This window comes from Polypterus senegalus, chromosome 5 (genome assembly GCF_016835505.1).
Source record: "Polypterus senegalus isolate Bchr_013 chromosome 5, ASM1683550v1, whole genome shotgun sequence".
Classification (NCBI taxonomy): domain Eukaryota; kingdom Metazoa; phylum Chordata; class Cladistia; order Polypteriformes; family Polypteridae; genus Polypterus; species Polypterus senegalus.
Genome location: NC_053158.1, coordinates 200397474 through 200422763, shown reverse-complemented (window position 1 = coordinate 200422763; position 25290 = coordinate 200397474). Strand labels below are relative to the sequence as shown.

The following is a 25290-nucleotide window of genomic DNA, read 5'->3' as shown; positions in this document are numbered from 1 at the left end:
CTGTCATCTATGTTCTATTATAAATAAAATATTGACATTTGCCATCTCCACATCATTGCATTCAGTTTTTATTCACAATTTGTTTAGTGTCCCAACTTTTTTGGAATCCTGTTCCTGTGTGTGTGTGTGTGTGTGTATGTGTGTATATATATATATATATATATATATATATATATATATATATATATATATATGGTTGAAATAGTTTACTGTCAAATAATGCAAAGAGTACGCAACACGTGTTTTGCCCTAATTCTAGGCTCATCAGGCATACACACTCACTGCACCCCCTCTCGGGGAATCGAACCTTGGACGTCCGCACTAGAGGCAAAGCCTCTTGCATTGCGCCACAGCGTGTGGTTCATTTATTTGACAGTATGTAGATCGGGGTCATTACATTCATTGCATTCATAGTCTGAATCACAATCTGATTGTATTGGTGGTTACCTACCAGGTAACGCTTGTGGTTGGTCAGTAAGTCGGCTAACATCCGCCACGGTGCCCTCTTTTCAGTTGCGAGAAGCAGATCATAGAATAGTTGAAATAGTTTACTGTTAAATAATGCAAAGAGTACGCAACACGTGTTTCAACCCTAATTCTGGGCTCATCAGACGTACACACTCACTGCACCCCATCTCGGGGAATCGAACCTCGGATGGAAAAGAGGGTACCGTGGTGGATGTTAGCAACGTGTGTGTGTATGTCCACATCGTTGGACCACCCTCAGCCAAAATTTGTGCAGTGCCCTCATTTGATGAGGGGAAGACTATAGACTATGTATTGACCCAAGTTTTTAACCTGACATATCAATATTTTAGGGTAAAAACTATACCTAGTATACTGTTTATTGACCGCATTTCACTGGGAGGAGAGTTTATGAAGGGTGCATCACAAATCTCCTCGTGAACAATACCAGTGACTACTTCCGTGGACGGACACTTGAAAACGGGGCACTTCCTTTGTCTCGAAAAATAAACAGAAGTGTGTTTGCTTCATACATAAAGGTGTAAAAAGCAAACAGCAAATTTTGTTAAAGCTTCTGTCCTTCCTGGTTAAGGTCATTGGATGAACAGGTCTATTTATCCTCAGAAGCTTCCTCCAGCTCTTCTTCAGAAACACTAGGATGCTTCCAGGAGCATCTATTATATACATTCTAGTGTGTCCTGGTTCTGACTGTCTTAACTTCTCCCAGTTGGCCACATCTTTTATATCTCCCAAAGGAGATTTCCAGGGTGTATTCTAATTACATGTTCAAACCATTTCACCTGACACATGTCAATTTGGAGAAGCAGCAGTTCTGAAGTTCTCCAGTATTATACAGCTGCTTATTCTGTCAAGGAGATTCAGACCAACACCTTGCATTGGAACCTCATTGTGCTTGCAGAAGGGATATAGACTGACCAGTAAATCATCTGCTTTATCCATGGACATAGCTGCTACCTCACCACCAGTCTTCTTGAAACTGCAGCCACTGGAACAATCGGCATTCAATCTCATTCTCTCCACTACCGTAACTTTGTAAACAACACTCTACGGTACTCTCACTTCTCTGTTTAGGGCAGCGGCTAACCTCTTATCTGAAGGGAGTAAACCACTGTTTTCTGAATGAGGTCCATGACTGCATGTTTGAGATGGTTAATTCTCACCACAATCGCATCATATGTGGCAGTGTCATCTATAAACAGTAGAAATAAAGTACTTTAAAGTACAAATATTGACTGTGCCTTAATAATCAGTCCATAAAAATCATGGAATGATTAATTTAATTAAATTTAAATATTATGTTGAGGTGATGCACTCCTACAGATACTTGGAAGACCATATCAATGACGGGTTGGACTGGACTCGGACCACAGAGAAACTATAGAAAAAAATGGGCATAGGAGGCTTTTCTTCCTTGGGAGACTCTGTTCATTTAATGTGGGAAGAGACATCCTGCACATGTTCTATATCTCTGTGATGGCCAAGTGCAATTTTGTGCTCTGTGTGATGCTGGGCTTTTGACATAACTTCAAGAGAGGGCCCACTGAATCAACAAGCTAATTAAATAGGCAGGTGCAGTTATGGGATGCACTTTGGACCCCCTAGAGGTATTTGAGCAAAAGAGAATTGTAATAAAACTGAGTGCCGTTATGAACAATTCTGCACATCCTCTCTCTGACACCCTCACACTAAGTACTTTCAGCTACCAGATTATTCAGCAAAAGTGTATCAAGAAACGTGATTGGGGCTCCTTTATACCAACAGCAATATGCCTGCATAATGCCTCACTGTGACTGCCAAATAAGTTTCTTTTCTTCATTTTAGTCATTCTGGTGTGTGTGTTTGTATATTTATGTATTTATCTAAAGAGCTTTTGTTTTTTAAAAAACATTTCCCCTAAGGACTGGTAAAGTTGTATCAATTGATCAAAATATTTAGATTTAAATATTCTATTAAAATAATTCTGTGTTTTAATTATAAAATGTAATATTACATTTAACTAGATAAGGAGTTTTTTCATCCTCCCATTATAAGGCTTCTCAGCCACCATTCATGCTAAACATCTGCATGAAGAGAACCTGATGTGTTTCTTGCGTATATGGTGTGACGTTGTACTTAGTGCTGTTATATGGTATTGCATTTATTATCTGTTTTTGTTTTCTGTTGCTGGTTGTGCTGCTGTCACAAGTCTGTCAGAGGAAATGAAGTAAGATTTTATTTTTTCCCTGCAGTAACACATCAGTATCCATTAATGTGAAAATAAATACACTCTTAAATGATTCAAATTTTTAACAGTGCTCTTGACAACCCCAGAGTATTGAATGTAAATATGGTGGTGTATGGAAAATGCTTTTTATTCTGATGCTGCTGATCATTAATCATTCTCATACCAGAATAGTACATTTTGGTTTAAAATAAACCTGAGACCCAAGCAGAACCAAAACTGATGTTTTGTATGTGAAGAGTAGTGTCAGAGTAGCCAGCTGTTAATGTACTACTACTTCTGTTTTGGTTTTAACAAACTCTTATTCACAGTTCAGTCACATTTTAAAAAACTTACATTTAAAGGTTATGAAGTTGTGTAACGATATTTTAATTTGTTTTAATGTCATTTTAGGAATATCCTTTTGGCATTTCATTTTAGTAACCTCTACACCTGCCTCTCTTCATCATTTGAAGAGCAGTTATTGCTGCCAGCAGTCATTAAATTGTTGTGGCTGATACAGCAGAAGGATTAATAGCAAAGCCTAAGGGAAAATTGCTAGGAGATGTGGATTTTTTGCTGTGTTTTTTTTTCGGATTTATTTATTCATTCATTCATGTATTTTATACAGTATTTCAGTAGAGGTCACTGTTCTCCAGCTTTTGAAACAAAGAGCAGGGTGGCATCCTCTCAGGATACATGTGTCGTGTATGTTTCAGAGGTGTATCAGGCTTGACATTTCTTCGGATTATTTTAGAATCTGGGTAGAAGATTGGGCTGCACTGAAGGGAGAAAAGTAGATGACATTTTGAATTCATTTTTGCCTGTTTTGTACAGTTATCCCAAAATAATGCAGCAACATACCATTACGTGGCAGGTAGTGAGAGCAGTACATTAGTACTCAGAGATTTGCTTTTATATTTTGGTCTTCTGGGAATATACAATGTGGGCTTGTATCAAATCTTGATACCAGGGAAATAAGAAAGGGCTTCATATTGTTAGAATTTTCAGAAACATTGAAATGTTTTACTGGATTCAGCAGAGCCTCCAGTAAAACTAAAGAGTGTGCACGCTGTTCTAAATGTATTTATTAAGTATTGCCTCTATGGTTTGTGGTTAACTTGGCTTACCTTCAGTGCAAGCACATTCAAAGCTTATACACCCCAGCATTGCATCTTTAACCCTTTGTACTTTTTTCTACTTACAACATGGGAGTAATGCTAACTTATTCCTTCTTACTTTCCTGCATTCCTGTAGCCAAAATATCCCATTGATAATATTCACTCATCAATCAAAAGAATTTTTGTTGTATTAAGTTATTCTCTTTTTCACATCTAAACTTCAATTTAAATTGACACAAGTAAAATCCATTAATGATATAAAGCAGCCCCAAATCTTAATTTCTATTTCATGCAAATCTAATTTAAAATTTCAATCTAAATAATGTGTTCAGATATTTTTTTTTTCCATTCCATGCTTATTCTGTTTCAACAACAAGCTTTAAGTTGTATAATATTGAAATATGTGCAGCTCCACTGCTGTAATCCTTAATTGTTCAAAAAAATTAAGTGACAAGTGCAACATTGGAAGTGTGTAAATTGCAATGATTTCATTGCACACATTTAAAGTAAGCAGCCTCTGTACTCGTCCATGTACCATAGAAGAGACCTCATCAGACAGGTAATCAATTAAATGTCATTTTTGCCTGGAGTTGTAGTAAACTGGACAACCCTGCATATGCAGACACACAGACATTTTAGAGTGGGTGTGACCCAAGTTCACACTCATTTGGAAGATTCCTCAATCGTTAATACATCCTCTTTGAGTCATTTCTTTCTTTTTTTATTTTAAAAAGTGTGCAGACACAGCACTTAAATGTCTTCTGAGGGAGTCACATCAAAAATCTTTACTGATCAGGAAGTAGTGGGCACAGAACAATCATTGTCAGCAGCTGAGAATGTCTTCCCTGCCTTCACAGAATTTCACAGATAGCCTTGAGCTACTCATACCATCTTCTTGTACTAAATCTATGCCACATAACATGCCTTGCTCAGGGCTGAATGTGGTAGAATTTTTTTCTGTAAATACTAACATATTAACTTACCAAACTATACACAAATGTCGCACTTGAAATTCATTTTGTTCTCGGCAGCAAAAACATATCACTAGGGTAAAAATGAGAGTATAATACTAGAAATGTTTATTTTAAGCACATTATCAGGCTTGGTGAATTCATTGAATTGGCCAGTTTTATATTAAGTAACTTTTCTGTTTAAAATCAGAAAAATCCAGAAACATCATGATGTGCATTCTTAATTATTTATTCAAAATAGTAGTATTTAATATTCTTGACTGTTACTGTATTAATAAAAAGAAAAGGCCAATGTTAATAATTAATCCAGTATTGTAAATAATCCATTTGGTTTCTACATGCTCCATAGTTCTTGTTTACTGAGGGGATCTAAGCTAAGCTCCCACCTTTCAGAATATTTTATTGTTTCAATTAGGTGAGAGAAAAAGAAAGAAATAAAGCTTTAATTGTCCTCAGGAGAAAATGTGTTTTTTTACAGAAGCTCTTTAAATAAATAGACATAATTAGATGTGCGTGTGTATATGTATGTAGCAACATTCCATGATCTGCTTCTGGCAACTGAAGAGGGCACCGTGGCTGATGTTTGCCGAATGGCAGACCAACCACAAGCATTACCTGGTAGGTAACCACCCACACAATTCAGGTCGGGACTCGGACAATGAATGTAATGACTCCGGACCTACTGGCTGTCAAATAAACGAACCACGCGCCGTGGCGCAGCTTAAAGGGGCTTCGTCTCTGACGCTGATGTCCAAGGTTCGATCCCCAAGAGGGGTGCAGTAGAGTGTGTACGCCTGATGAGCCCAATTGAGGGCGAAACGCATGTCGTGCACTCTTTGCATTATTTGACAGTAAATTATGCAACATGTATGTGTGTATATATAATATGGTTTTAACATATACCAGAATTACTAAAATTGGGAGTCCCAGTCCCAGCAAGGTACTATACAAGCATATTGCTGTTTTTATAAGTGAGGCCTCATCACGTTTCCTGACAAACCTCTGCTTTAATAATTTGTTTGCTGAAAGTCCTTAGTGTTGGTGTGTCAGGAGAAAGATGTGCAACATTGTTTGTCATGACAGTCAATTCTGCTTTCATTCTCCCCTCCAACACTACCTGCAGGGGTCCAGAGTGTGTTCTATAACTGAGTCTGCCCTTTTAACTGACTTGTTAATTCTGGCGGCCTCTCTTGAAGTGATGTTCTCAGCCCAGCACACCACAATGCAGAAAACTGCACTCACATTAATACTCCATTTTGCCACATATAACCATTCTTCTGGTCCTTTCCTCTCTTTCTCATGCTTTTGTCTAGCAGAAGTTATTTTGCTAGCCGCTAAATTAGAACTGGCCTGTTCCTGAAAATTATCTGGGGTGTGTGTGTGTGTGTTAATGTAACTAATTACATTTATATAGCACCCATTCATTTGCCTTATACAATTTCTTGTATTAGGAATTTGTCACTTTTCACATACCCCAACTTTTTAGTTCAGAGTGCTGGGTCAGCTATTTGGGCAGCACCTTTGGAGCAATTGCAGGTTAAAAGCGTTGCTCACTGCCATGATTCGATCCAGCAACCTTCGAGTTACCAGTCCAGATACTTTAGCCAGATAGCCACCACTCTGACAGCAATTATAACCGCACTGATCCCCAGAGTTGCAGGCAAATTACCTATAGTCTCACTTTAACAGCTTTGCTTTATTAATGCCATCTATATTTCACTTTCTGACCCAAAACTCGTTTATGTCTGTAAAAATGACGGGATACTTCATTACATGTACTTAAGATACTAATGTACGGATTCATAAATAACTGTAGATTTAATAAATAAGATCCTGGCATACACATACAATATGAAGTTCAAGAGTATACATGCTAATGTAATACTCTGTGTATAATAATAGTTAATTTTATTTATATAGTGCCTTTCCCATGTGCAGGGCACAGTAATAAACACAGTAATGTATAATCGTAAGCACTTCAAATATATTTAACAGTTTCTTTGCACCTTTGAATAATGAGTAACGTGCACCACACTGAAGTCGCAAGAGACAGCAAACCTATTTTAGTTTATTAAATGGTTTCAGATATTCACTTTGGTTAGAAAATAAATTGGCAGATCAGGGAAAACGAAGATGCCTTCAAGTCCTTTAAAAGAAACATTTCTCTGTTTTCTGCTTGTCAGATTCTGACATTTTACTACAGCATCATTCAGCTCTGTAAGATTATAATAAGCACTCTACACTAATTTGCAATGACATTTTTATTGGTGAATCTAGGTCATGTTTAAAATCTTGTACTCGAGTAACCTATATATGTATTTGAAGATAGTTCAGTTGAATTGCATTATGGGGCAAGTATGCCTATTTTTATTTAAGAACCACTCATCATGTGGAATTTTAATTTTGTTCTATTTTATTTTTAAATTATCCACAGGCTTTATTGTATGTTGTTCTTGTGATATTTTTATATTATATACGCAGTTTTAAATTTAAGCAATTTGACTGCTATTGAGCATATACTGATTAAACTATGAATATGTAGATTTTAGATAAGTAGAACTTTATTTGTTCCCAAGGGATAATTTATTTAAAGAGCTGCTGTAAAAAGTCATAATAATAATAATAGAGTAAGGAATCATAAAGACAGAAACAAGGGTTTGAGACTGGCCACCCTGCATACTTGAAGATCAGTCAAAATGTCTTTTCAGACTGAGTTCAACACAGAACTGAATTGTAACAGACAAGATGGAGGTTACATATGGTCAGGAGAGTCGGGACCAGCCGTGAGGTCGTCAGGCAGGACTTACTTCTGATGGTCTGCAAAGAAGGAAAAAGAGAAAGTGTTAGCTGACAGCACCAACCCATGGTCCAGTGGATAATCAGTTATTCAGGCCCATCTTCCAGTTACACATGTGTGACAATATATATACAAACACGCACCCCAGAATAATTACAAAGGAAGAAAAATTTAAAAAAAAAAAAAAAAGAAAAGAAAATTTCTCACTTGGCAGTGCCAGTCACAATGAGGCATTCTGCAGTCTATTGCTGTTGGTACGAAGAAGCCTCCTGTAGCGTTTCGTGACATGCTTGTGCTAAATAATTAATTGGCTGACAGTCTTCAGTTTTAGTATGTCAGGAAGGTGATGTGCAGCATTGTTCATAACATTCAGTTTTGTCTTCGTTCTGTCCTTTGCTACTATTTATACAGGGTCCAGAATGTGTCCTATACCTAATTCTGCCCTTTTAATTAACTTATTGATTCTGTGGGCCTCTCTTGAAGTGATGTTACCTGCCCAGCACACCACAGAGTAGAAAATCGCACTGGCCACCATAGTGTTGTAGAAGATGTAATTGCTGTCACTCCCCCCACATTATAATAATTCAGTCTCTTATGAAATTAGCTTGATCTGCCCTTTCTTATATAGTTCCCCTGTCTTCCAAGACCAGTCTAACCTGTCATTGATGTGGACACCCAAGTACTTGTAGGAATGCACTACCTCCACATCCACTCCTTGAACAGTAACCAGACATAGAAGTCCTTTAGTACGATGAAATTGAATAGCAAGTTCCTTGCTGTTGCTGATGTTAAGTTGCACATTATTCTCTTTTCACCAAGGAAGAAAGTTCTCCTCTTCTCTGTCTCATCTTCCTTATCAACACACCCCATAAGTGCAGAATCATTTGAGAATTTCTACAAGTGCCATTACCTTCTGCTATATTTATAATCGGAGGTATACAGAGTGAGGAGGAGAGGAGTCCTTGAATCTCTCAAACACTGTGAACTTCGTAGGCTCATCCACCTGCATATCTCTGAGCTGATGACTGGATGGTATTGAAGGCACTGGAAAAATTAAAAAAAAAAAAAAATCTTCACAATGCTGTCAGCTTTTTCCAACCTTGTGGAACAGATAGATAATTGCAACCTCCACTACCAACTGTTGTGGGTACAAGTGGTCTACCGCAAGAGGTCTTCATGATATACAGTTATGTACCTCAGTTACAGATAGGATGTTGTTCTTTGTACTCTATTACCGTGTGCCAGTTACAATTAAGGCCAGTCACCATACTACTACCACCACCACCAGCTGTCTCAGAAAAGATATTAAACAAATATGAGACTATCACTCGCATATAAGGAGTCTCAGTACTTAGCATGTCTAAATAATCCAAATCCTGCTAATGTATACACTCAGATAAGAGAAACGAGTAAATATTTGGTAATGCAGTTCACACATTCTGGGATAATAGGTGCTTACAGAAACTAGTTAAAATTGTACGTTAAATATAAAAATGAACATTCTGAAGTTTAGTTCCTTCAAAGGTCATTTTATCTTTTTCTCGTATTGAATTTACAACACTTGACATGACACCCACAATCCTTGTGATGGTTAAGCTCAGTAAAACACTCTTGTATACCATTTCAGGGATGATCAATAGATTCTAATTTATTAAGAGAAACATCAGTAAAACCAAACACGTTTTTATTTTGCTACGTTATCTCTATGAGAATGCATTTACACTTGTTATAACGTTCACAATGCTTTTCTGTACCATTGATACAAAACATTTTGTCCTGCTAATGCAGCTACTGCTGAATAGCTGATTTGATGTCTTGCTGATGCAGCTACTGCTGAATAGCTGATGTGATGTCTTTGTTGTTGATATAGTGTTTCCAATTGAGATTGCCCTTTCCAGATTGGAGAATAGGAAGTACAAATATGGGGCCATGTCTTGAACCACACCGTCTGGAAACGGCAAACATGCTATGATCAAAGTGATTTAGAAAATGCATTTAACAGATTTGTTCAATAACTAAGCATTTTCACTCTGGCTGCTTCAAAGTTCAAACATATGATTGACAGTGTAGTGTAACAGGCAGTATGCATTAATGAGTAGGTAGGTAGACAGTTAGAATTTTATTTATCCTCAGGGAAATTTGGCTTTTTACGGGAGCTCTTTATGTAAATAAATGAATTAAATTGGATAAACATTATTAATCCCATGGAAAAATTCATCACATAAATATAGGTAGAGGGTTAGATATACTCGCACACTGTGGTCTGATCACACACTAGAATGACTAACCAGGAACAAAATTAAAAAGAGAGAATTTCTGAATTGGTGGTCATAGTAAGGCACTATACAGGCAGTCTGGTTATACCGTTGGTATAAAGAAGCCTAGTTAAGTTTCTTGACACACTGATGAACAATTTGTTGTCTGAAGGTCCTGTGTTGGTGTGTCACAGAGAGAGGATGTGAAGCTTTGTTCATAATGGCACTCAGTTTTATCTTCATTCTCTCCTCCACTTCTACCCCCAGGGGGGGTCCAGAGAGTGTTTTTAGGTGGACCTAATAAAATCGACACTGAGTGTACATATTGTATTTTGTTGTGTTTTCATGATTATTCCGTTTTAGAAAGACATTTTTATTGCAAATATTTGAGAAAGTTTTAGGAGAGAATATTATTTGTGAACTGCCAATATATTCACCCAGGCATGAATGCTGAAAATGAAAACGTCTCTGACCAGATGAACAATGAGCTCCTGAAAAAGTGGATACAGAGTCTGTCATATTAGTACGAAAAGACAACAAAATAATTTAAGTTTTTTGTGTGTTTTTTTTTTTTTTTTTTTTCAAACCACTTTCCTAAATTAGTAAGCAATTAATGCAGCCTTTGCTGCCTGAATATTTTAACTGACTTGCTTTTAATGATTTCCAGCAAACAATAATATGTTAAGCAAAGACCAGCTGCTTTGATCCCATTTGGACCTGTGTGTCCATTAAACAATGTATGTTTCAACAAAACATTTGAAAGGAAGAAAGTTAAGGACTGAGAAGTATTTATCTGCCCTGGCTCACGCACAATTTTGATGGTTCTTTCAGGAAAAAGAAAGTTAACAACTTTGGAAATGCTTTGTTTGGCAGAATGGGAACACTAAGAAGACATAGAATAAAATAGCATACCTTAATTAACAGCAAGAAATTGTATGTGGTGAAAATTGGTCTGTTCAGGCCCTTGAGTTAGATGGTCATCTTTTGCTTGACTGCATCTTTTTATTGTTTGGCTGCTGGCTAAGGGGACATAAAACAAGAATTCTGAATCTTAATTTTTACGTATTTGCTTTTTATGGGGAAAAAGGTGTTAAGTTAGCAAATGTAATTGGATGCCAATGAAGGCAAGGTGGCTCAAATGAAAACCTGAAACACTGCAGCCTTTCCTTCAGGGTCTAGTTTGACATCCCTATGTGCTAAGGGATTCTCAAGAAAAAGCTAACCTATTAAAGTGTTCTTTTAATCTCCATCCTGCAAATTTTGTATTTATTTTTAATTAATCTCATTTTGTATATTTGGTTGACATTTTTACTAAAAATGTAAAAAGTTTTTTATTGATAATTATTTTTACTGATTTTTTGTCACTTTAAATTTATTTAGGTTAAATGAATCATAATATTCCAAGCTGCTTTTCATTGTTTACAATTATAATTTACTGGGTGCTTTTATTAACACTTTCAAATGTATACAAGCGATCAGATTGTTGATTTGTTGAAAACACTATAATCTTGTTTGAATTGACTAGACTGTGAAACTTTTGCTTTTTGATTGGATTTTTTTTTTCTTTTCTTTAAGTTCACAACACAGCCATGGTTACCCTGAACAGAAGTAATACAAATTGTATCAGTTTATGGCATAAAAAAGTCTAATTTATCTTGGATGGATGGATTGAAAAATATATTTGCATCTTTCATTTTATGAAACCTACTGCTTTGAAATTCATTTTTTTTAAGCTCCCCAGTGTGTGTTGTTTTAAAGCTAGTTGAATTTGTATGTATTGTTTTTACACTTTTTATTATATAATGGTTATATTTAATTGTATCTTTAACAGGTTTTGTGATCTTTGTTTGTGGCTAGTTTTTTTTTTTTTAACCACAAGTGGTTCTTCTTTCAGGAACTGAGCATATTGTTCCTCAGAATGAATGTGAAGTGGGCATCTAAAAAGACATCCTTTTCCTCTTCCACCTATCTTAAATTTGCCAGAGTTCAAAATCTCAGAATAATGTTGTTGACACATGCCGTAGACTGCTTTCGTTTTAGCAGTGTTTCTTTAATTGCCTTGTTGTTCACCGTATACTTTTGCCATACAATTTATTTAAAAAAAGCAATGATACAGAAACAGGCTCCCCCCTGAAGTCCTCCAAGGGCTTCGTTTATAGTTCTCCAGAATTAAAAGATGTTTTTATTTTTAGGTTTGCTGGAATGGGTAATCTCATTAAGGTGCTAACCAGGGATATAGACCACAATGCTGCCAAGTTTTTCTTGGATTTTGAAAGTAAGTTTTGTCTGTGCCCTCACAGCTGGTGATTTAATTTACATTTCATATTATTATGCAAAAAAGAAAATTCGTTGACCACTCCAGCCCAAACTGATCAGAATGGAATGTTTCTCAGAAGCTATCTCCAGTTATGCAGGTTGCATGTGCTCTGTGTCCAACACTTGTGTTTAATTAATAAACATGAAGTAATTTCAGCTTTCTTTCTACTCCACTCCTCTGAATCCATGTTTGTCTGGTGGCCAGTATTACAGAGAAACCATTTTTATGACATACTTTAACTAGAGATGACACGAAGAAGGTGCATATTATTTAAAATAGCAAATAAGAACTAACCAGAGTGAATTATTATTAAGGTTTATCTGGCTGTTAGGTACAAATATTCAGTTCAATTCATTGTTATGTTTCACAGACTATAATACATGCTCAGAGTGCTTACACATTTATTTACATTACACTGATCTTTGAAAGTATGTACTGTATTTGCATTCATAAATGCACAAATTACATTTCAAACCCAATAAATAAAATATAATTAATGTCAGTTGTTAACATAAGCAAATTTGATATTTTTAATAAGGAATAACACTTTGTGCCACCCTCATCCAGAACAATACCGAAAATGTTGCACTTTATCAAAACAAAGATGATTAGAATGGTTTCAATGCAAGAGAACCAACTGCAACTCAGCAGTGCAGTGCATAAGCACCTCAAAACCCAACCTGCCCATCTTCTAAATCCTTTTAATCTGTCTAGCGATATACTTGGGCACAGTGCCATCTGTATAATCTTTAACTTTCTGATTCCTGGTTCCAAGTCCTTCTTATTGCAAGGTTGTTTTTATACTCCATCTTGGAGTTACTTCCATGGCAGTCCCCAGAATCACTTCTGGATTTAGAAGTGCACCCCAAAAAGTCGTGCCACCTTTACAATCGTTCTTAAATGTCTAATCCCCCAATACTTCAAGAGTTTCACATGTTAGTCCCTGCATCACAATTGGCATCTTTGCACTCCAGCATCCTCTGCATAATTATTTCAGAGCACTTATTAAAATTTTCCTCTCCTGGTGGCTTATGCACATTATTACTACCATGAACTCCACTTGGGCATACCCAACTCACTATTTTTGTCAATGTTTTTTTTTTCCCTCATAAAGCCTTGACAGGCTGGTACGCAGACACACAATGTGAAGTCAGTTACCATAATAATGAAAATATGGCCAATAAATAAGTGACTAAATAAAAATTCCAGTCAATAATATTCCTGGACAGTGAGTAATACCAGTAAAGGACACAATTAGCTGATTATTACAGCTCGCAATTCTTCAGTCCAGGTTGTTCCTCTTTATCACAGAATAATAAATTAATCCCATTTATTGTTGAATCCCAAAGCTCCTGAAGTCTACAGTATTCTGTGTCTTTCCAAGGGTGTGAGTAGTATGTTGCTGATGCTGCTAAACTCTTTTGACACAGCAGAGTATTGTGAGGATAAACAAAGTTGAAGAGGACCAATAACACTTTTTTGTAGAAGTAACTAATTCACAAAACTGCAATATGGACGTTAGATGTCTTTCAGTCATAGCCTCCATTTATAAAATCTTAGCGAGTCGGAGGCAGTTGACAGTGCACTCCCCTGAAGACCATGCCTAGTGTGACATACCAAGCAACTCCCTGTGACAAAATGACACCGGTTTGATTTTTGTCTCTAGATGTAGTGGAGAGTGCATGAGAGCTGTCAACTCATGAATGCTCATCCAGAAGTACATTATATATAATGCAGCAACGAGGAAAAAGGAAAGCTTGGGTTTTGGAGAGCACAAATAGAATAGAAGCTCGACTTCATGGTGTCTTTGTTGTGCATACCATGGCAAAATGAATGAAAGATAAAAAGGGATGAGATTGTGGTTAAACTCCCCGTACCTATTAACCCTTCCTAGAGCCCCGGTTGCATCAGGCAGCAGTCTTGGCTTTCAGAAAAAGGAGTGAGCGCAACTATGCTGAAAAGTTGGCAGTTTTTCTGATTTGATATACATTGTTAAACCCTATGGGGAAGTTGTCTTTTCTCATGACCTTTGGGGTATAATGTACAGGGTCAGCCATTGTGTAGCACCCTTGGAGCAATTTTCGGGGTTAGAGGCCTGGTTCAAGGGTGCGACGGAGTAAGATCCTTCCTGGAAGTAAAATCTTTTAGATCCCAGCAGAAAGCCAGAACCTCACTTTAGCCTGGGATATGATTTTTCATTTTTCACCCTGAGCTGTCGCTCTCCATTAGGGTAGTTATGATAATAAAATTTATATCTCCAATATAATATTTTGAAATGTATCAATATTAAATACCATTGTCAATGTCAAAGGTCACTTGGTTGAAGGATGTTTGCAAAACAGAAGAAAAATAAACCTACAGCAGTATCTACATTCCTCTTGAATGAGTGCATTTGTTTAAACGCCTGTCAGACTGTCATGCATTCAAAAGTAAATTAAAGTGCAAAAAAAGAAGAGAAGTGCAGTCATCTGTAAACACTGACAATAGTTTAAAATTTCAGATTAATAAACCTATTGTTGAAAGGGTAGTGCAGAGGTTCAAAAACCTCTGATGTCATCACATTTACAATTCAGTAGGCAGTAGTATAAGTAAAGTATTGCTGTCTTCTGTATTCTATGCAGTGCTTACCAAACTTTGTCAGTGATGACCCACCTGAAGACTTAAAAATTCTGCTGGACTCCCCAACATGATAGGCAGGGAAACCACGGAAGTGTGTGTTTTATGTATCTTTGTATGCGTTCTTGGTTATCAAGAAACAAATTATCATTTGTGACCAGCAGGGCCCATTAAATAGTCTCAAACCCCTCACACAACTACAGTTCTGGGTGCAAATACTGTGCTTTTATTGACAATATTGTGTATTATTTACAGGTGTCCTTCACCCTGTGCAATAGTGGCTCCCTCACACTCCAATATGGGGTAAAGTAATGATTATCCTACACTCTCCCGACTCTATTAGCCCAAGTGGACAGCTCTCCTTTATTTCTGGACCAGGATGCACTCCCGGTGCCTAATCTTTTGCATCCGGGAAGTACTTCCAGGTCAGGCAGACCATGAGACCATAATTCACATACTGTCAGGCAGGTGTCTATACCGTGGCTTGCCAAACGGGATGTGAATGGCAGGGGGCACGTTGTTAATTGCAGGCAGTCAACCACCGTGCTGTCCATCCCGGGCGCCGCTCAGTAGGTGTTAGGACACCAGCCCCACTATAGCCGCTCTAACGTCGTTCTACACATCCTGGTCATTGCATTGAAAGGATATATTGTTGCTCCTTCCCTGACCTTTAGTTATCAAGGTCGCCTGGCCGTGGTCCATTCTGGCTGGGATTTTCCCTCATACTTTATTATTACTACTATAATTTTTATTTTCTTCCGTTTACATCATATTTACATGTTGCATTTTTAGTAAATTTGATGTATTACTAATAGAACACAATATTTACAATAGTCTGGTTAACAAAAAAACAGGACTTCTTTTGAAAAGTGCCATTTTTCTATACTCTGTTAACTAAGTTTAGTGTCAACCTTCAAAGAAAGAGCACTCTGCTGAAGTGAAAATAACACATAAAACATCCATAAAGTAAAAATTTTGACTCCCGAAACAAACAGCGTAGTGAGCAGCTTGGTGTGCAACTTACTGGCATAGCATGCGTTGAATCAAATGGGGAAGTGACAATCAAAGGTATTGAGCGCAAGTTCAAAAGGACAATTTCGTTTGAAGGCTGCAGTTTTCAGTACTAATTTTGAACAGCTACACAATGAGCAAGAGGATGCAGGGTTGCTTCTCTGTGTGGGGGGGCACTGTGTGTGTCCGTGTCCAGTCTCGCTTTCAAAATTTCTGAATCTTTTTTTTTTTTTTGTTTTTTTTTGATAAATTGACTTTTTTTGACAATGCTGCTCCTGAAAGCAACTATCTGTGTTAAGAGTATAACCTTCCTCTGTTAGGAGGGCTAAAAATAATACACGTGCAGAGATCATTAGTAGCACTCAATTCTATAATTTGCAGTTTATTACTTGACTAAATTTATAGCTAGCAATCAAGTGGGGCCTGCAAAAGACTAATTATAATACAGTGGTAACATCTGGTAAGTGCTCAATTTAGTGTACCTGTGCAGAGTAAAGCGCATCATGAGATCAATCCCACGCTTTAGTTTCTGTGGAGTTTATCATTGCATCAGTGATGGAGTTGTACCATTTTTCGTAAAAAAAATTTAGCAAAAGACTCAACACTTGCGCAGGATTGGATTAGCTTTAATGACAGGTCATGAGAACTGCTTTTTAAAGTTTATAGTCACGTATGGTTAAAGAATTTGGCTCACCATCAGCAGGTCTGCTTTCACTCAGTAGCATTGCGTAATATGCTGTCAAATTTAGACCTGAGTAGAGGCTGCAGTGCCAGCATTCACAATGCTCTGACTTTCACCATGATTAATCTTACAGTTAGGGCACAAATGTCGGGCTGTGTGTTCTGGTGAATGTGGAAGTACATTGAAAACTACAAATGACTGCATCACAAAAAGGCAAAAAAGTTTCACAGTGTGCAGTCAACATTTCCCTTCATTCAGTTATAGCTCCGAGGCCAATGTTACACACGATCTATAAATCAGGTGTTTGTTCCTTTGGATAAAATTTTCCCTTAAAAAAAATGGATTATTTCTGTAGACTGGTCACCATGAAGTATTCCGTGTCACTTGGTGATTGGTAATTCTACTTGATGGAAACTGCTTCTGGCCATGCATCTGCCGCTGAAATCCACATTGGATGCCAGAAGTAGATAACTTTGGTACTTTTTCACCTTGCTTTTTTTTCCTTCTTGGGATAAACAAGGGAATGTTCTTTCATATAAAGGGGAATTCTCTCTTTTCTCTCTCTCTTGTCTTGGCAGGTACATTATCATGGGAAACCTTCTTAAAGTATTGACTTGCACAGACCTTGAACAGGGACCAAATTTTTTCCTTGATTTTGAAAGTGAGATTTAATGATTTTCATTTTCACCCTGTTTTCCTTGCTGGCATTTGCTTTACATCCTTTGTGATTTTTGTGAAGTCTCTTGCATGCTTGCATGTGTTTAGCTTCTGTGTCTGTAAATAAAACTGCAAGTAACTTTTACCTTAACCGTATTACAAAAATGCAAAAGGTATTTTATAAAACTGGTTTATATTTACACTATTGGTCAAAAGTTTTAGAGCATCTGTGTTTTCCAGTTTTTCTTCAAGTTAAATTTGTTGAAATATAATGAATGACCCAAAATTGTAAAAAGGTAAGCTGCAAACTTTTTAAAAACTGAAAAAAATGAAACTTTAGAATATTACAAATGGGCCTTCTTTAGGCAACAACTAATAGGTTACAACCTACAGATGTTTTGCAGCAATAAAAGTAAATTTAAACCTTATAAGTTAAAGCAAACAATTTGTACAGACGTCTCAACTTCTGTTGATTACTTTAAAACCCTCTGTGAATCTTAAAGCGCAGTTGGAATAGACTGTGTGTTACTACACTCTCTGAAGTGCTACTTGGATATGTTACAATGTAGAATGGGAAGAAAACGGTAATTAATAAATGAAATGAGAGAGCGCATTATTACCCTAGAACGTGCAGGCCTTTCATTTAGAGAAACTGTAAATTAAAATCCACATGTCAGTGAGCCCAGTGGTGTCCTACACAATCCAAAGGCAATTGGGAACTGGTAGAGCCAGTGTGATGGTTTGGAGTTCTTTTTCTGGAGGCAGAGTGGGTGACTTGTACAGTGACTGGATTTCTGATTCAAAATGGTTATCACAAGTGGGCTGCTACTTTGATGAAACAAAACATTGAATAAAATTTTTACACACTTAATGATTCCTGACTTATTGATTTTATTTGCCATTGTGTATTTGTTCCGTGCCTTGATTCCATGAAACTTTCACAAAGACATTACACTATGTGCATTTTCATAAAAGCTGAAAAAAACTGAGGTGTTCTAAAACTTTAGACCAGTAGTTTATTAATGTATAGTGTGAAAATTGAGTATTTTAGTGCAAGCTGATTTTTACATTTAATGCAGAATTTATTATAGTCTTATGCCTTGCATTGTTTGTCACTTTATCATTACATTTCGTCAAAAAAAATTTGCTGTTTTTCTATGCAATATTACATTTCAATTATTAACTTAAATTTATTTGGAAAGTATTCATTACACAGCTTCATCTTTTCTGTATTATATACTAAATCAGCTTGTCCATATTTGTAAAAGTATACTTTTGTGTGGCCAGCAAACTGCATAAACATGCAACCATTATATATGCAGCAGGGATTTGAGTGGATGAAATTTAAATGTTAGGTGTAGGTGGGTTAGGGTCACATGACTCTGGTTCATAATGTAGACTGTACTTTAAATAAAATATAAGGTCATTAAAATGTCCAGTTAAAAATCCTTTTAACTCCCTGCTCTGCTCAAGTCACCAACGCTGTTATTCAGCTCTGCTAAATATGTATGTTCTTAACGTGCATTTTTGCTTTTGTTTGACTTAATTATTTACTGTAAGTGTGTTTTAATTTCTCATTGTCTGAAAATATACACATATTTTTGGAGCCTGCTTGGTTTCAGTGGCATCTTGGGGTAGGGGGACAGAGGCTTCCCCAGAACATGGAGCACAAGGTAGGAACTACCCTAAGATGGGAAGGCATTTGATTACCACTCAAGCTCATACATACTTGCATATACTCGTATACTGGACCTACTTGTAGTTGCCAAGTAGCCTGCTCATCTCTGACGTTTTGGAGGAAACTGGAATACCCAGAGAAAGCAAAATGTTTAAAACTGTACAAAAATAGTGACGTTTGTACTGTACAGCCATGTGTAGGTATGTATTGTGCAGTAACATTGTCAGTGCCTGAAATATAGTGGCATGCAAAAGTTAGAACATCCTTATTTAATGTGTCAGTTACTGTGAACAGTTAAGTGAGCAGAAGGTGAACTGATCACCAAAAGGCATAAACTTAAAAATGACACATTTCTTTTAATATTTTAAGATTACATTTTTATTTCCATCATTCACAGGTACAAAGTACCAAAAAATGAAAAGGGCCTGAAGCAAATGTTTGGGCCCCCAACATAGTCAAGTATTCCAGCTTGCAGACGCTTTCTGTAGCCAGCTATGAGAGTCTTTCATTTCTTACTTGGGGTGCTTTCATCCTTGCAAAAAACTTCTAATTCTCCCAGATTTTTTGGTCATCTTGCATGCACTGCTCTTTTGAGATCTCTCCACAGATCTTCAGTGGTGTTTAGGTCGGGGACTGTGAGGGCCATGGCAAAACTTTCAGCTTGTACCTCCTGAGGTATTCCATTGCAGATATGGAGATATGTTTTGGATCATTATATTGGTGTAGGACCCATCCTCTTTTTAACTTTAACTTTTTACAGAAGGTGTGATGTTTACTTCCAGAATTGCTGGTATTTATTTGTAACCATCCTTCCCTCTACCATTGACATGTTCCTCTCTAATATGAAGGTCATATTTGTTGAGGTGTTGCTGCACAGTAGAACAGTGCACCGCCGCTCCACAGTCTGCTAAATCTTCCTGAAGGTCTTTTGCAGTCAAACAGGGTTTTTTATTTGCCTTTCTAGCAATCCAACGAGCAGTTCTTTAAGAAACTTTTCTTGGTTTTCTAGACCTCAGTTTGACCTCCACCGTTTCTATTAACTGCCATTTCTTATTAACATTATGAACTGAGGAAACAGCTATCTGAAAACGCTTTTCTATCTGCTTGTAGACTCTTCCTGCTTCTTGAGTCTCAATTCTTTTATTTTTCAGACTGCTTGGCAGCTGCTTAGAGGAGCCCATGGTTGATTGTTGGGACAAGGTTTGACGAGTCCAAGAATGTATACAGCTTTGATATTTGCATCACCTGGGGTTTGCTAACAATGACTGTGAAAAAGCCATAGCCATAATGAGCTGATTAAGTTCTGAGACCTCAAGTATCTTGGGGTTCCCAAACTTTTGCATGGTGCTCCTTACCTTTTTTCACTTTACAGTTGTACAAAACAAAAACAATATGCTAATCTTGCATAAACTGCTGAAATTAAATGTCATCTTTAACCTATGCCTTTTGGGGATCAATACTTAGAATAACAGACATTTTAAGCAAGGGGGCCCAAACTTTTGCATGCCACTCTATATCCAGTTAAAGAGAAGCTTAAAAGTTTTTTTTCTACTATTAAATGCTAATCAGCTATATATTTTGGACTTATAACCAGCATGGTGGACATATCAAGTTTCACTGTTTTTCTTTTTAGAGTTTGACATATTTGAGAATTATGCAGTTGTTTTAAGATATAATATTTTTTATCCTGGGTCCACATGGTTTTCTGTTTTAGTTACAACATTTTTGAAGAAAAAAAAACTGCAAAGGTACTCTTAAACACAAAAAGGCCCCATTTTTCCTTGAATTGCCCCTCTATTCAAATGTGATTAAAAGTGCACATTGCAGACTTTCATTTACCCGTTTACTTCAGATGCATATTTTGTACTTCATATTTTCATGATTTTAGATGCCAATTCATGTAAGCTTACTTAACAATAGAGAGCACACACAGCACCTGTGGCAACATACAGTGCATCCGGAAAGTATTCACAGCGCATCACTTTTACCACATTTTGTTATGTTACAGCCTTATTCAAAATGGATTAATTAATTTTTTTCCTCAGAATTCTACACACATCACCCCATAATGACATGAAAAAAGTTTACTTGAGATTTTTGTAAATTTATTAAAAATAAAAAAATTGAGAAATCACATGTACATAAGTATTCACAGCCTTTGCTCAATACTTTGTCGATGCACCTTTGGCACCAATTACAGCCTCAAGTCTTTTTAAATATGAGCCCACAAGCTTGGTACACCTATCCTTGGCCAGTTTCGCCCATTCCTCTTTGCAGCACCTCTCAAGCTCCATCAGGTTGGATGGGAAGCGTCAGTGCACAGCCATTTTAAGATCTCTCCAGAGATTTTCAATCGGATTCAAGCCTGGGCTCTGGCAAGGCCACTAATGGACATGACATTCACAGAGTTGTCCGGAAGCCACTCCTTTGATATCTTGGCTGTGTGGTTAGGGTCCTGTGTCTTGCTGAAAGATGAACCATCGCCCCAGTCTGAGGTCAAGAGCTCTCTGGAGCAGGTTTTTATCTAGGATGTCTCTGTACATTGCTGCAGTCATCTTTCCCTTTATCCTGACTAGTCTCCCAGTTTCTGCCGCTGAGAAACATCCCCACAGCATGATGCTGCCACCACCATGCTTCACTGTAGGGATGGTATTGGCCTGATGATAAGCGGTGCCTGGTTTCCTCCAAACGTGACGCCTGGCATTCACACCAAAGAGTTCAATCTTTGTTTCATCAGACCAGAGAATTTTGTTTCTCATGGTCTGAGAGTCCTTCAGGTGCCTTTTGGCAAACTCCAGGCGGGCTGCCATGTGCCTTTTACTAAGGAGTGGCTCCCGTCTGGCCACTCTACCATACATGCCTGATTGCTGCAGAGATGGTTGTCCTTCTGGAAGGTTCTCCTCTCTCCACAGAGGACCTCTAGAGCTCTGACAGAGTGACCATCGAGTTCTTAGTCACCTCCCTGACTAAGGCCCTTCTCCCCCAATCGCTCGTTTAGGTGGCCGGCCAGCTCTAGGAAGAGTCCTGGTGGTTTCAAACTTCTTCCACTTACGGATGATGGAGACCACTGTGCTCATTGGGACCTTCAAAGCAGCAGAAATTTTTCTGTAACCTTCCCCAGATTTGTGCCTCGAGACAATCCTGTCTCGGAGGTCTACAGACAATTCCTTTGACTTCATGCTTGGTTTGTGCTCTGACATGAACTGTCAACTGTGGGACCTCATATAGACAGGTGTGTGCCTTTCCAAATCATGTCCAATCAACTGAATTTACCACAGGTGGACTGCAGTTAAGTTGCAGAAACATCTCAAGGATGATCAGGGGAAACAGGATGCACCTGAGCTCAATTTTGAGCTTCTTAGCAAAGGCTGTGAATACTTCTGTACATGTGCTTTCTTAATTTTTTTTATTTTTAATAAATTTGCAAAAATCTCAAGTAAACTTTTTTTCATGTTGTCATTATGGAGTGTTGTGTGTAGAATTCTGAGACAAAAATGAATTTAATCCATTTTGGAATAAGGCTGTAACATAAGAAAATGTGGAAAAAGTGATGCGCTGTGAATACTTTCTGGATGCAATGTACTGTATTTATTAATCCATTGATGCTGTGGAATGCCAATGTATAATCTGATGCTACAGAGAGGTTTTTCGCTTGCTTCAGGTTAGGGTTAGGTTTATTGAAACACTGCAGTACTGTGACTAATCAATATGGTGATCTAAGTGCACTTAAATAGTGGTTCATGCCATTAGCCTTCTATATGGAGTTCATTTTTGTTCGTTCCTCCTGCATTCTTTAATCAAACTCTTCTCAGCTAGCGATGTTACACTGGTCCAGTACGAGTCATGGTGCTGTCTGCAATTGATTACTACTTATTTTTGGGCGTTTTCTTACCTTGTGCCCATGTGCTCCAGCTCTTGTAGTCTTGACCAGAACAAAGCAGTTTTAGCAAATGAATGGATCTGAAGCACAATTTCAGAAATTTATTCAGAGGTCAGCATTCTGGCTTTTTGCATGCTTGTTCGTGCAATTTTCTGTTTAGTTTATGTTTACCGTGCAGCTTATAAAGGTGGTAGTATTCTGTTGATGTCTTTTTAAAGTTCTGTGATTGCATTTTTTCCCTTATTTACTTCAATAATCCTCTGTTCAGATGCACAACCCACTGAAGCTGAACGGGAGGTATGGAACCAAGTGAATGTAGTATTAAAAGATGCAAGGGGTATTCTGGATGATCTCCAAGCATACAAAGGGGCAGGAGAGGAAATAAGAGAGGTAGGCAGGATGCATATTATGGAAAAATGTACAAAGCACAATTTGTACATTTGTTGAATTTACTATTTTTTTTATCATTTTCAAATTTTTTAATTCATGGTTATGTTTGTCTCTACGATATATTGCATGTGTGGGGCTGGGTTGTGTGGTGTTGATTTTTCAATATTTTCTGAGCAAAAGATACATGTGTTTGGGATGTTGTGAAAGTGTGACTTGATACTTGATATGTGGATTATACAAAACAAGTTACTTATTTAGATTTTTGCTCATAGCATCATTACATGACCAGTAACAGCAGTGTCTTTTTATTATTTCTAATAAAGGCAATACAACATCCAAATGATGATCATTTACAGGAAAAAGCATGGGGTGCTGTGGTACCGTTGGTTGGAAAGCTAAAAAAGTTTTATGAATTCTCCCAGCGGTTAGGTAAGCAAGTTAGTTACTTGTATGAAATTTAATTAATGACACAGTATTAATGTAGTACAGTATAATCATATTTATAGACTTACATTTTTAATTATCAAGTGTTTACTTTTTTATTATAGTGCCTTGAGTAATATTGTTTTGTTTTTTTTTTTAATTTAAACAAAATGAATGTTTGTGAAGTACGTTTTGAAAAATTTTATGTACAGCTGGTTTTAAACGTGTCCAGTGTTTATTCTCATTTAAATCTGTTTTTTTTTTTGTTTTTTTTTTTTCCTTTCAGAGGCAGCATTGCATGGCCTCCTTGGGGCCTTGACCAGTACGCCTTACAGTCCCACTCAGCATTTAGAGCGAGAGCAGGCTCTTGCTAAGCAGTTTGCGGAAATTCTGCACTTCACTCTCAGATTTGATGAACTCAAGGTGAAGTTCAGTTTAATGAAACCTTGTCACAACTAGCCCAAACTGTCTTCATCAATATACAGGTTTATGTAGGGTCATTATTGTCAAATGTACAGAGTACCCTGGCTTGTGCTACTTAACATGCTTTACAGCTACTTTAATTCCAAACGCATGTCTTCTCCATCTGAAAATTCTTGGCCGCAGATTTGTAGTGGCACTGTATGGAAAGGATTTGGAGGTTTATGTTGACACATTTTCATCGACTAAGCAATGTACAGAGGTATTTATAAAGCCAAATGGAATGCTAGATTATATCATAAAAACTGCTGAATTTAAGTCAAAGGACATTTTGCCCAAACTATGTAATGCAATTGTAAGAACATCTAGAGTATTATGTGAAGTTTTGGCCACTATGGTACAAGAAAGAAAGAAAGATAGCAGCACTTGAAGCTATGTAGCATCCCAGGACTCATGGGCAGACTCAGCGAATTAAACCTGTTTAGTAAAAAGCAAAGGAAACTGTGTGTTTAAAGGCAATGCCAAAGAAGATCCAGCACCATTCTTTTAGTTTAAAAGTGAATCACATACTCAAGGACATCAGTGGAAATTAAGGGGAAAGTGCATTTAAGACTGAAGCCAGGAAGCTTCTTTACCCAAAGAGTTATGGGACTCTGGAATAGATGACCAAGACATGGAGTTGAAGCAGAAAAATCTGGATGAGAAATTGGGAAAGCTTAGCTATTAGCTAAACAAAGAGGCTTGATGGACTATATGGTAGGCTCTCATTTGTCAGATTTATTATGTAAGGCACAAAGTGATAACCAGTCAGAGGGTTGATTAAGTAAGTCCTTTTTAATAGGGCCTGGATATTTACCTGTTCAAGTAGGTATTATGATTGCAGAATGTCTGCTCACATTAGGATTCCACAAAAGCCATTTATAATTTAAGTAGACTTTCGAACCTCGGACGTCAGCGACTCAGACTACGAATGCTATGAATATAATTACTCCCATCTCCAGGCTGTCAAATAAGCGAACCACACACCGTGGCACAGCGCAAAGGGGCTTCGTCTCTGACACTGACATCCAAGGTTCAATCCCCGCGAAGGGTGCAGTGGAGTGTGTACGCCTGATGAGCCCAAATAAGGGCGTACCATTTGCATTACTTGACAGTAAACTATGTAGCATTTTATGATCTGCTTCTCACAACTGAGAGGGAGAGGGTGTGCCGGATGTTTGCCGACTGGCAGATCAACCACATGCGTTACCTGGTAGGTAACCACCCATACAATCAGATTAGATGCAATGAAAATATATATATATATATATATATATATATATATATATATATATAGTGGGTACGGAAAGTATTCAGACCCCCTTCAATATTTCACTCTGTTATATT

The 25290-nt window shown here is 37.3% G+C and overlaps 1 protein-coding gene across 6 annotated transcripts in view; it reads left to right on the top strand.

The window, feature by feature from the left end:
* fam49bb (family with sequence similarity 49 member Bb) overlaps positions 1-25290 on the top strand; it is a 148070-nt gene that overhangs the window by 108799 nt on the left and 13981 nt on the right. For 3 of the 6 annotated variants that reach the window (XM_039753968.1, XM_039753969.1, XM_039753966.1), the window contains exons 4-8: positions 2672-2689; positions 17035-17117; positions 22940-23061; positions 23385-23490; positions 23771-23907. In XM_039753968.1, the coding sequence (XP_039609902.1) occupies positions 2685-2689; positions 17035-17117; positions 22940-23061; positions 23385-23490; positions 23771-23907 (453 nt within the window). In that variant the 5' untranslated portion in view covers positions 2672-2684. Of the gene's footprint in view, positions 1-2671; positions 2690-12022; positions 12106-17034; positions 17118-22939; positions 23062-23384; positions 23491-23770; positions 23908-25290 lie in introns of those variants that run through there. The other 3 variants (XM_039753971.1, XM_039753972.1, XM_039753970.1) reach the window with 3 other exon arrangements.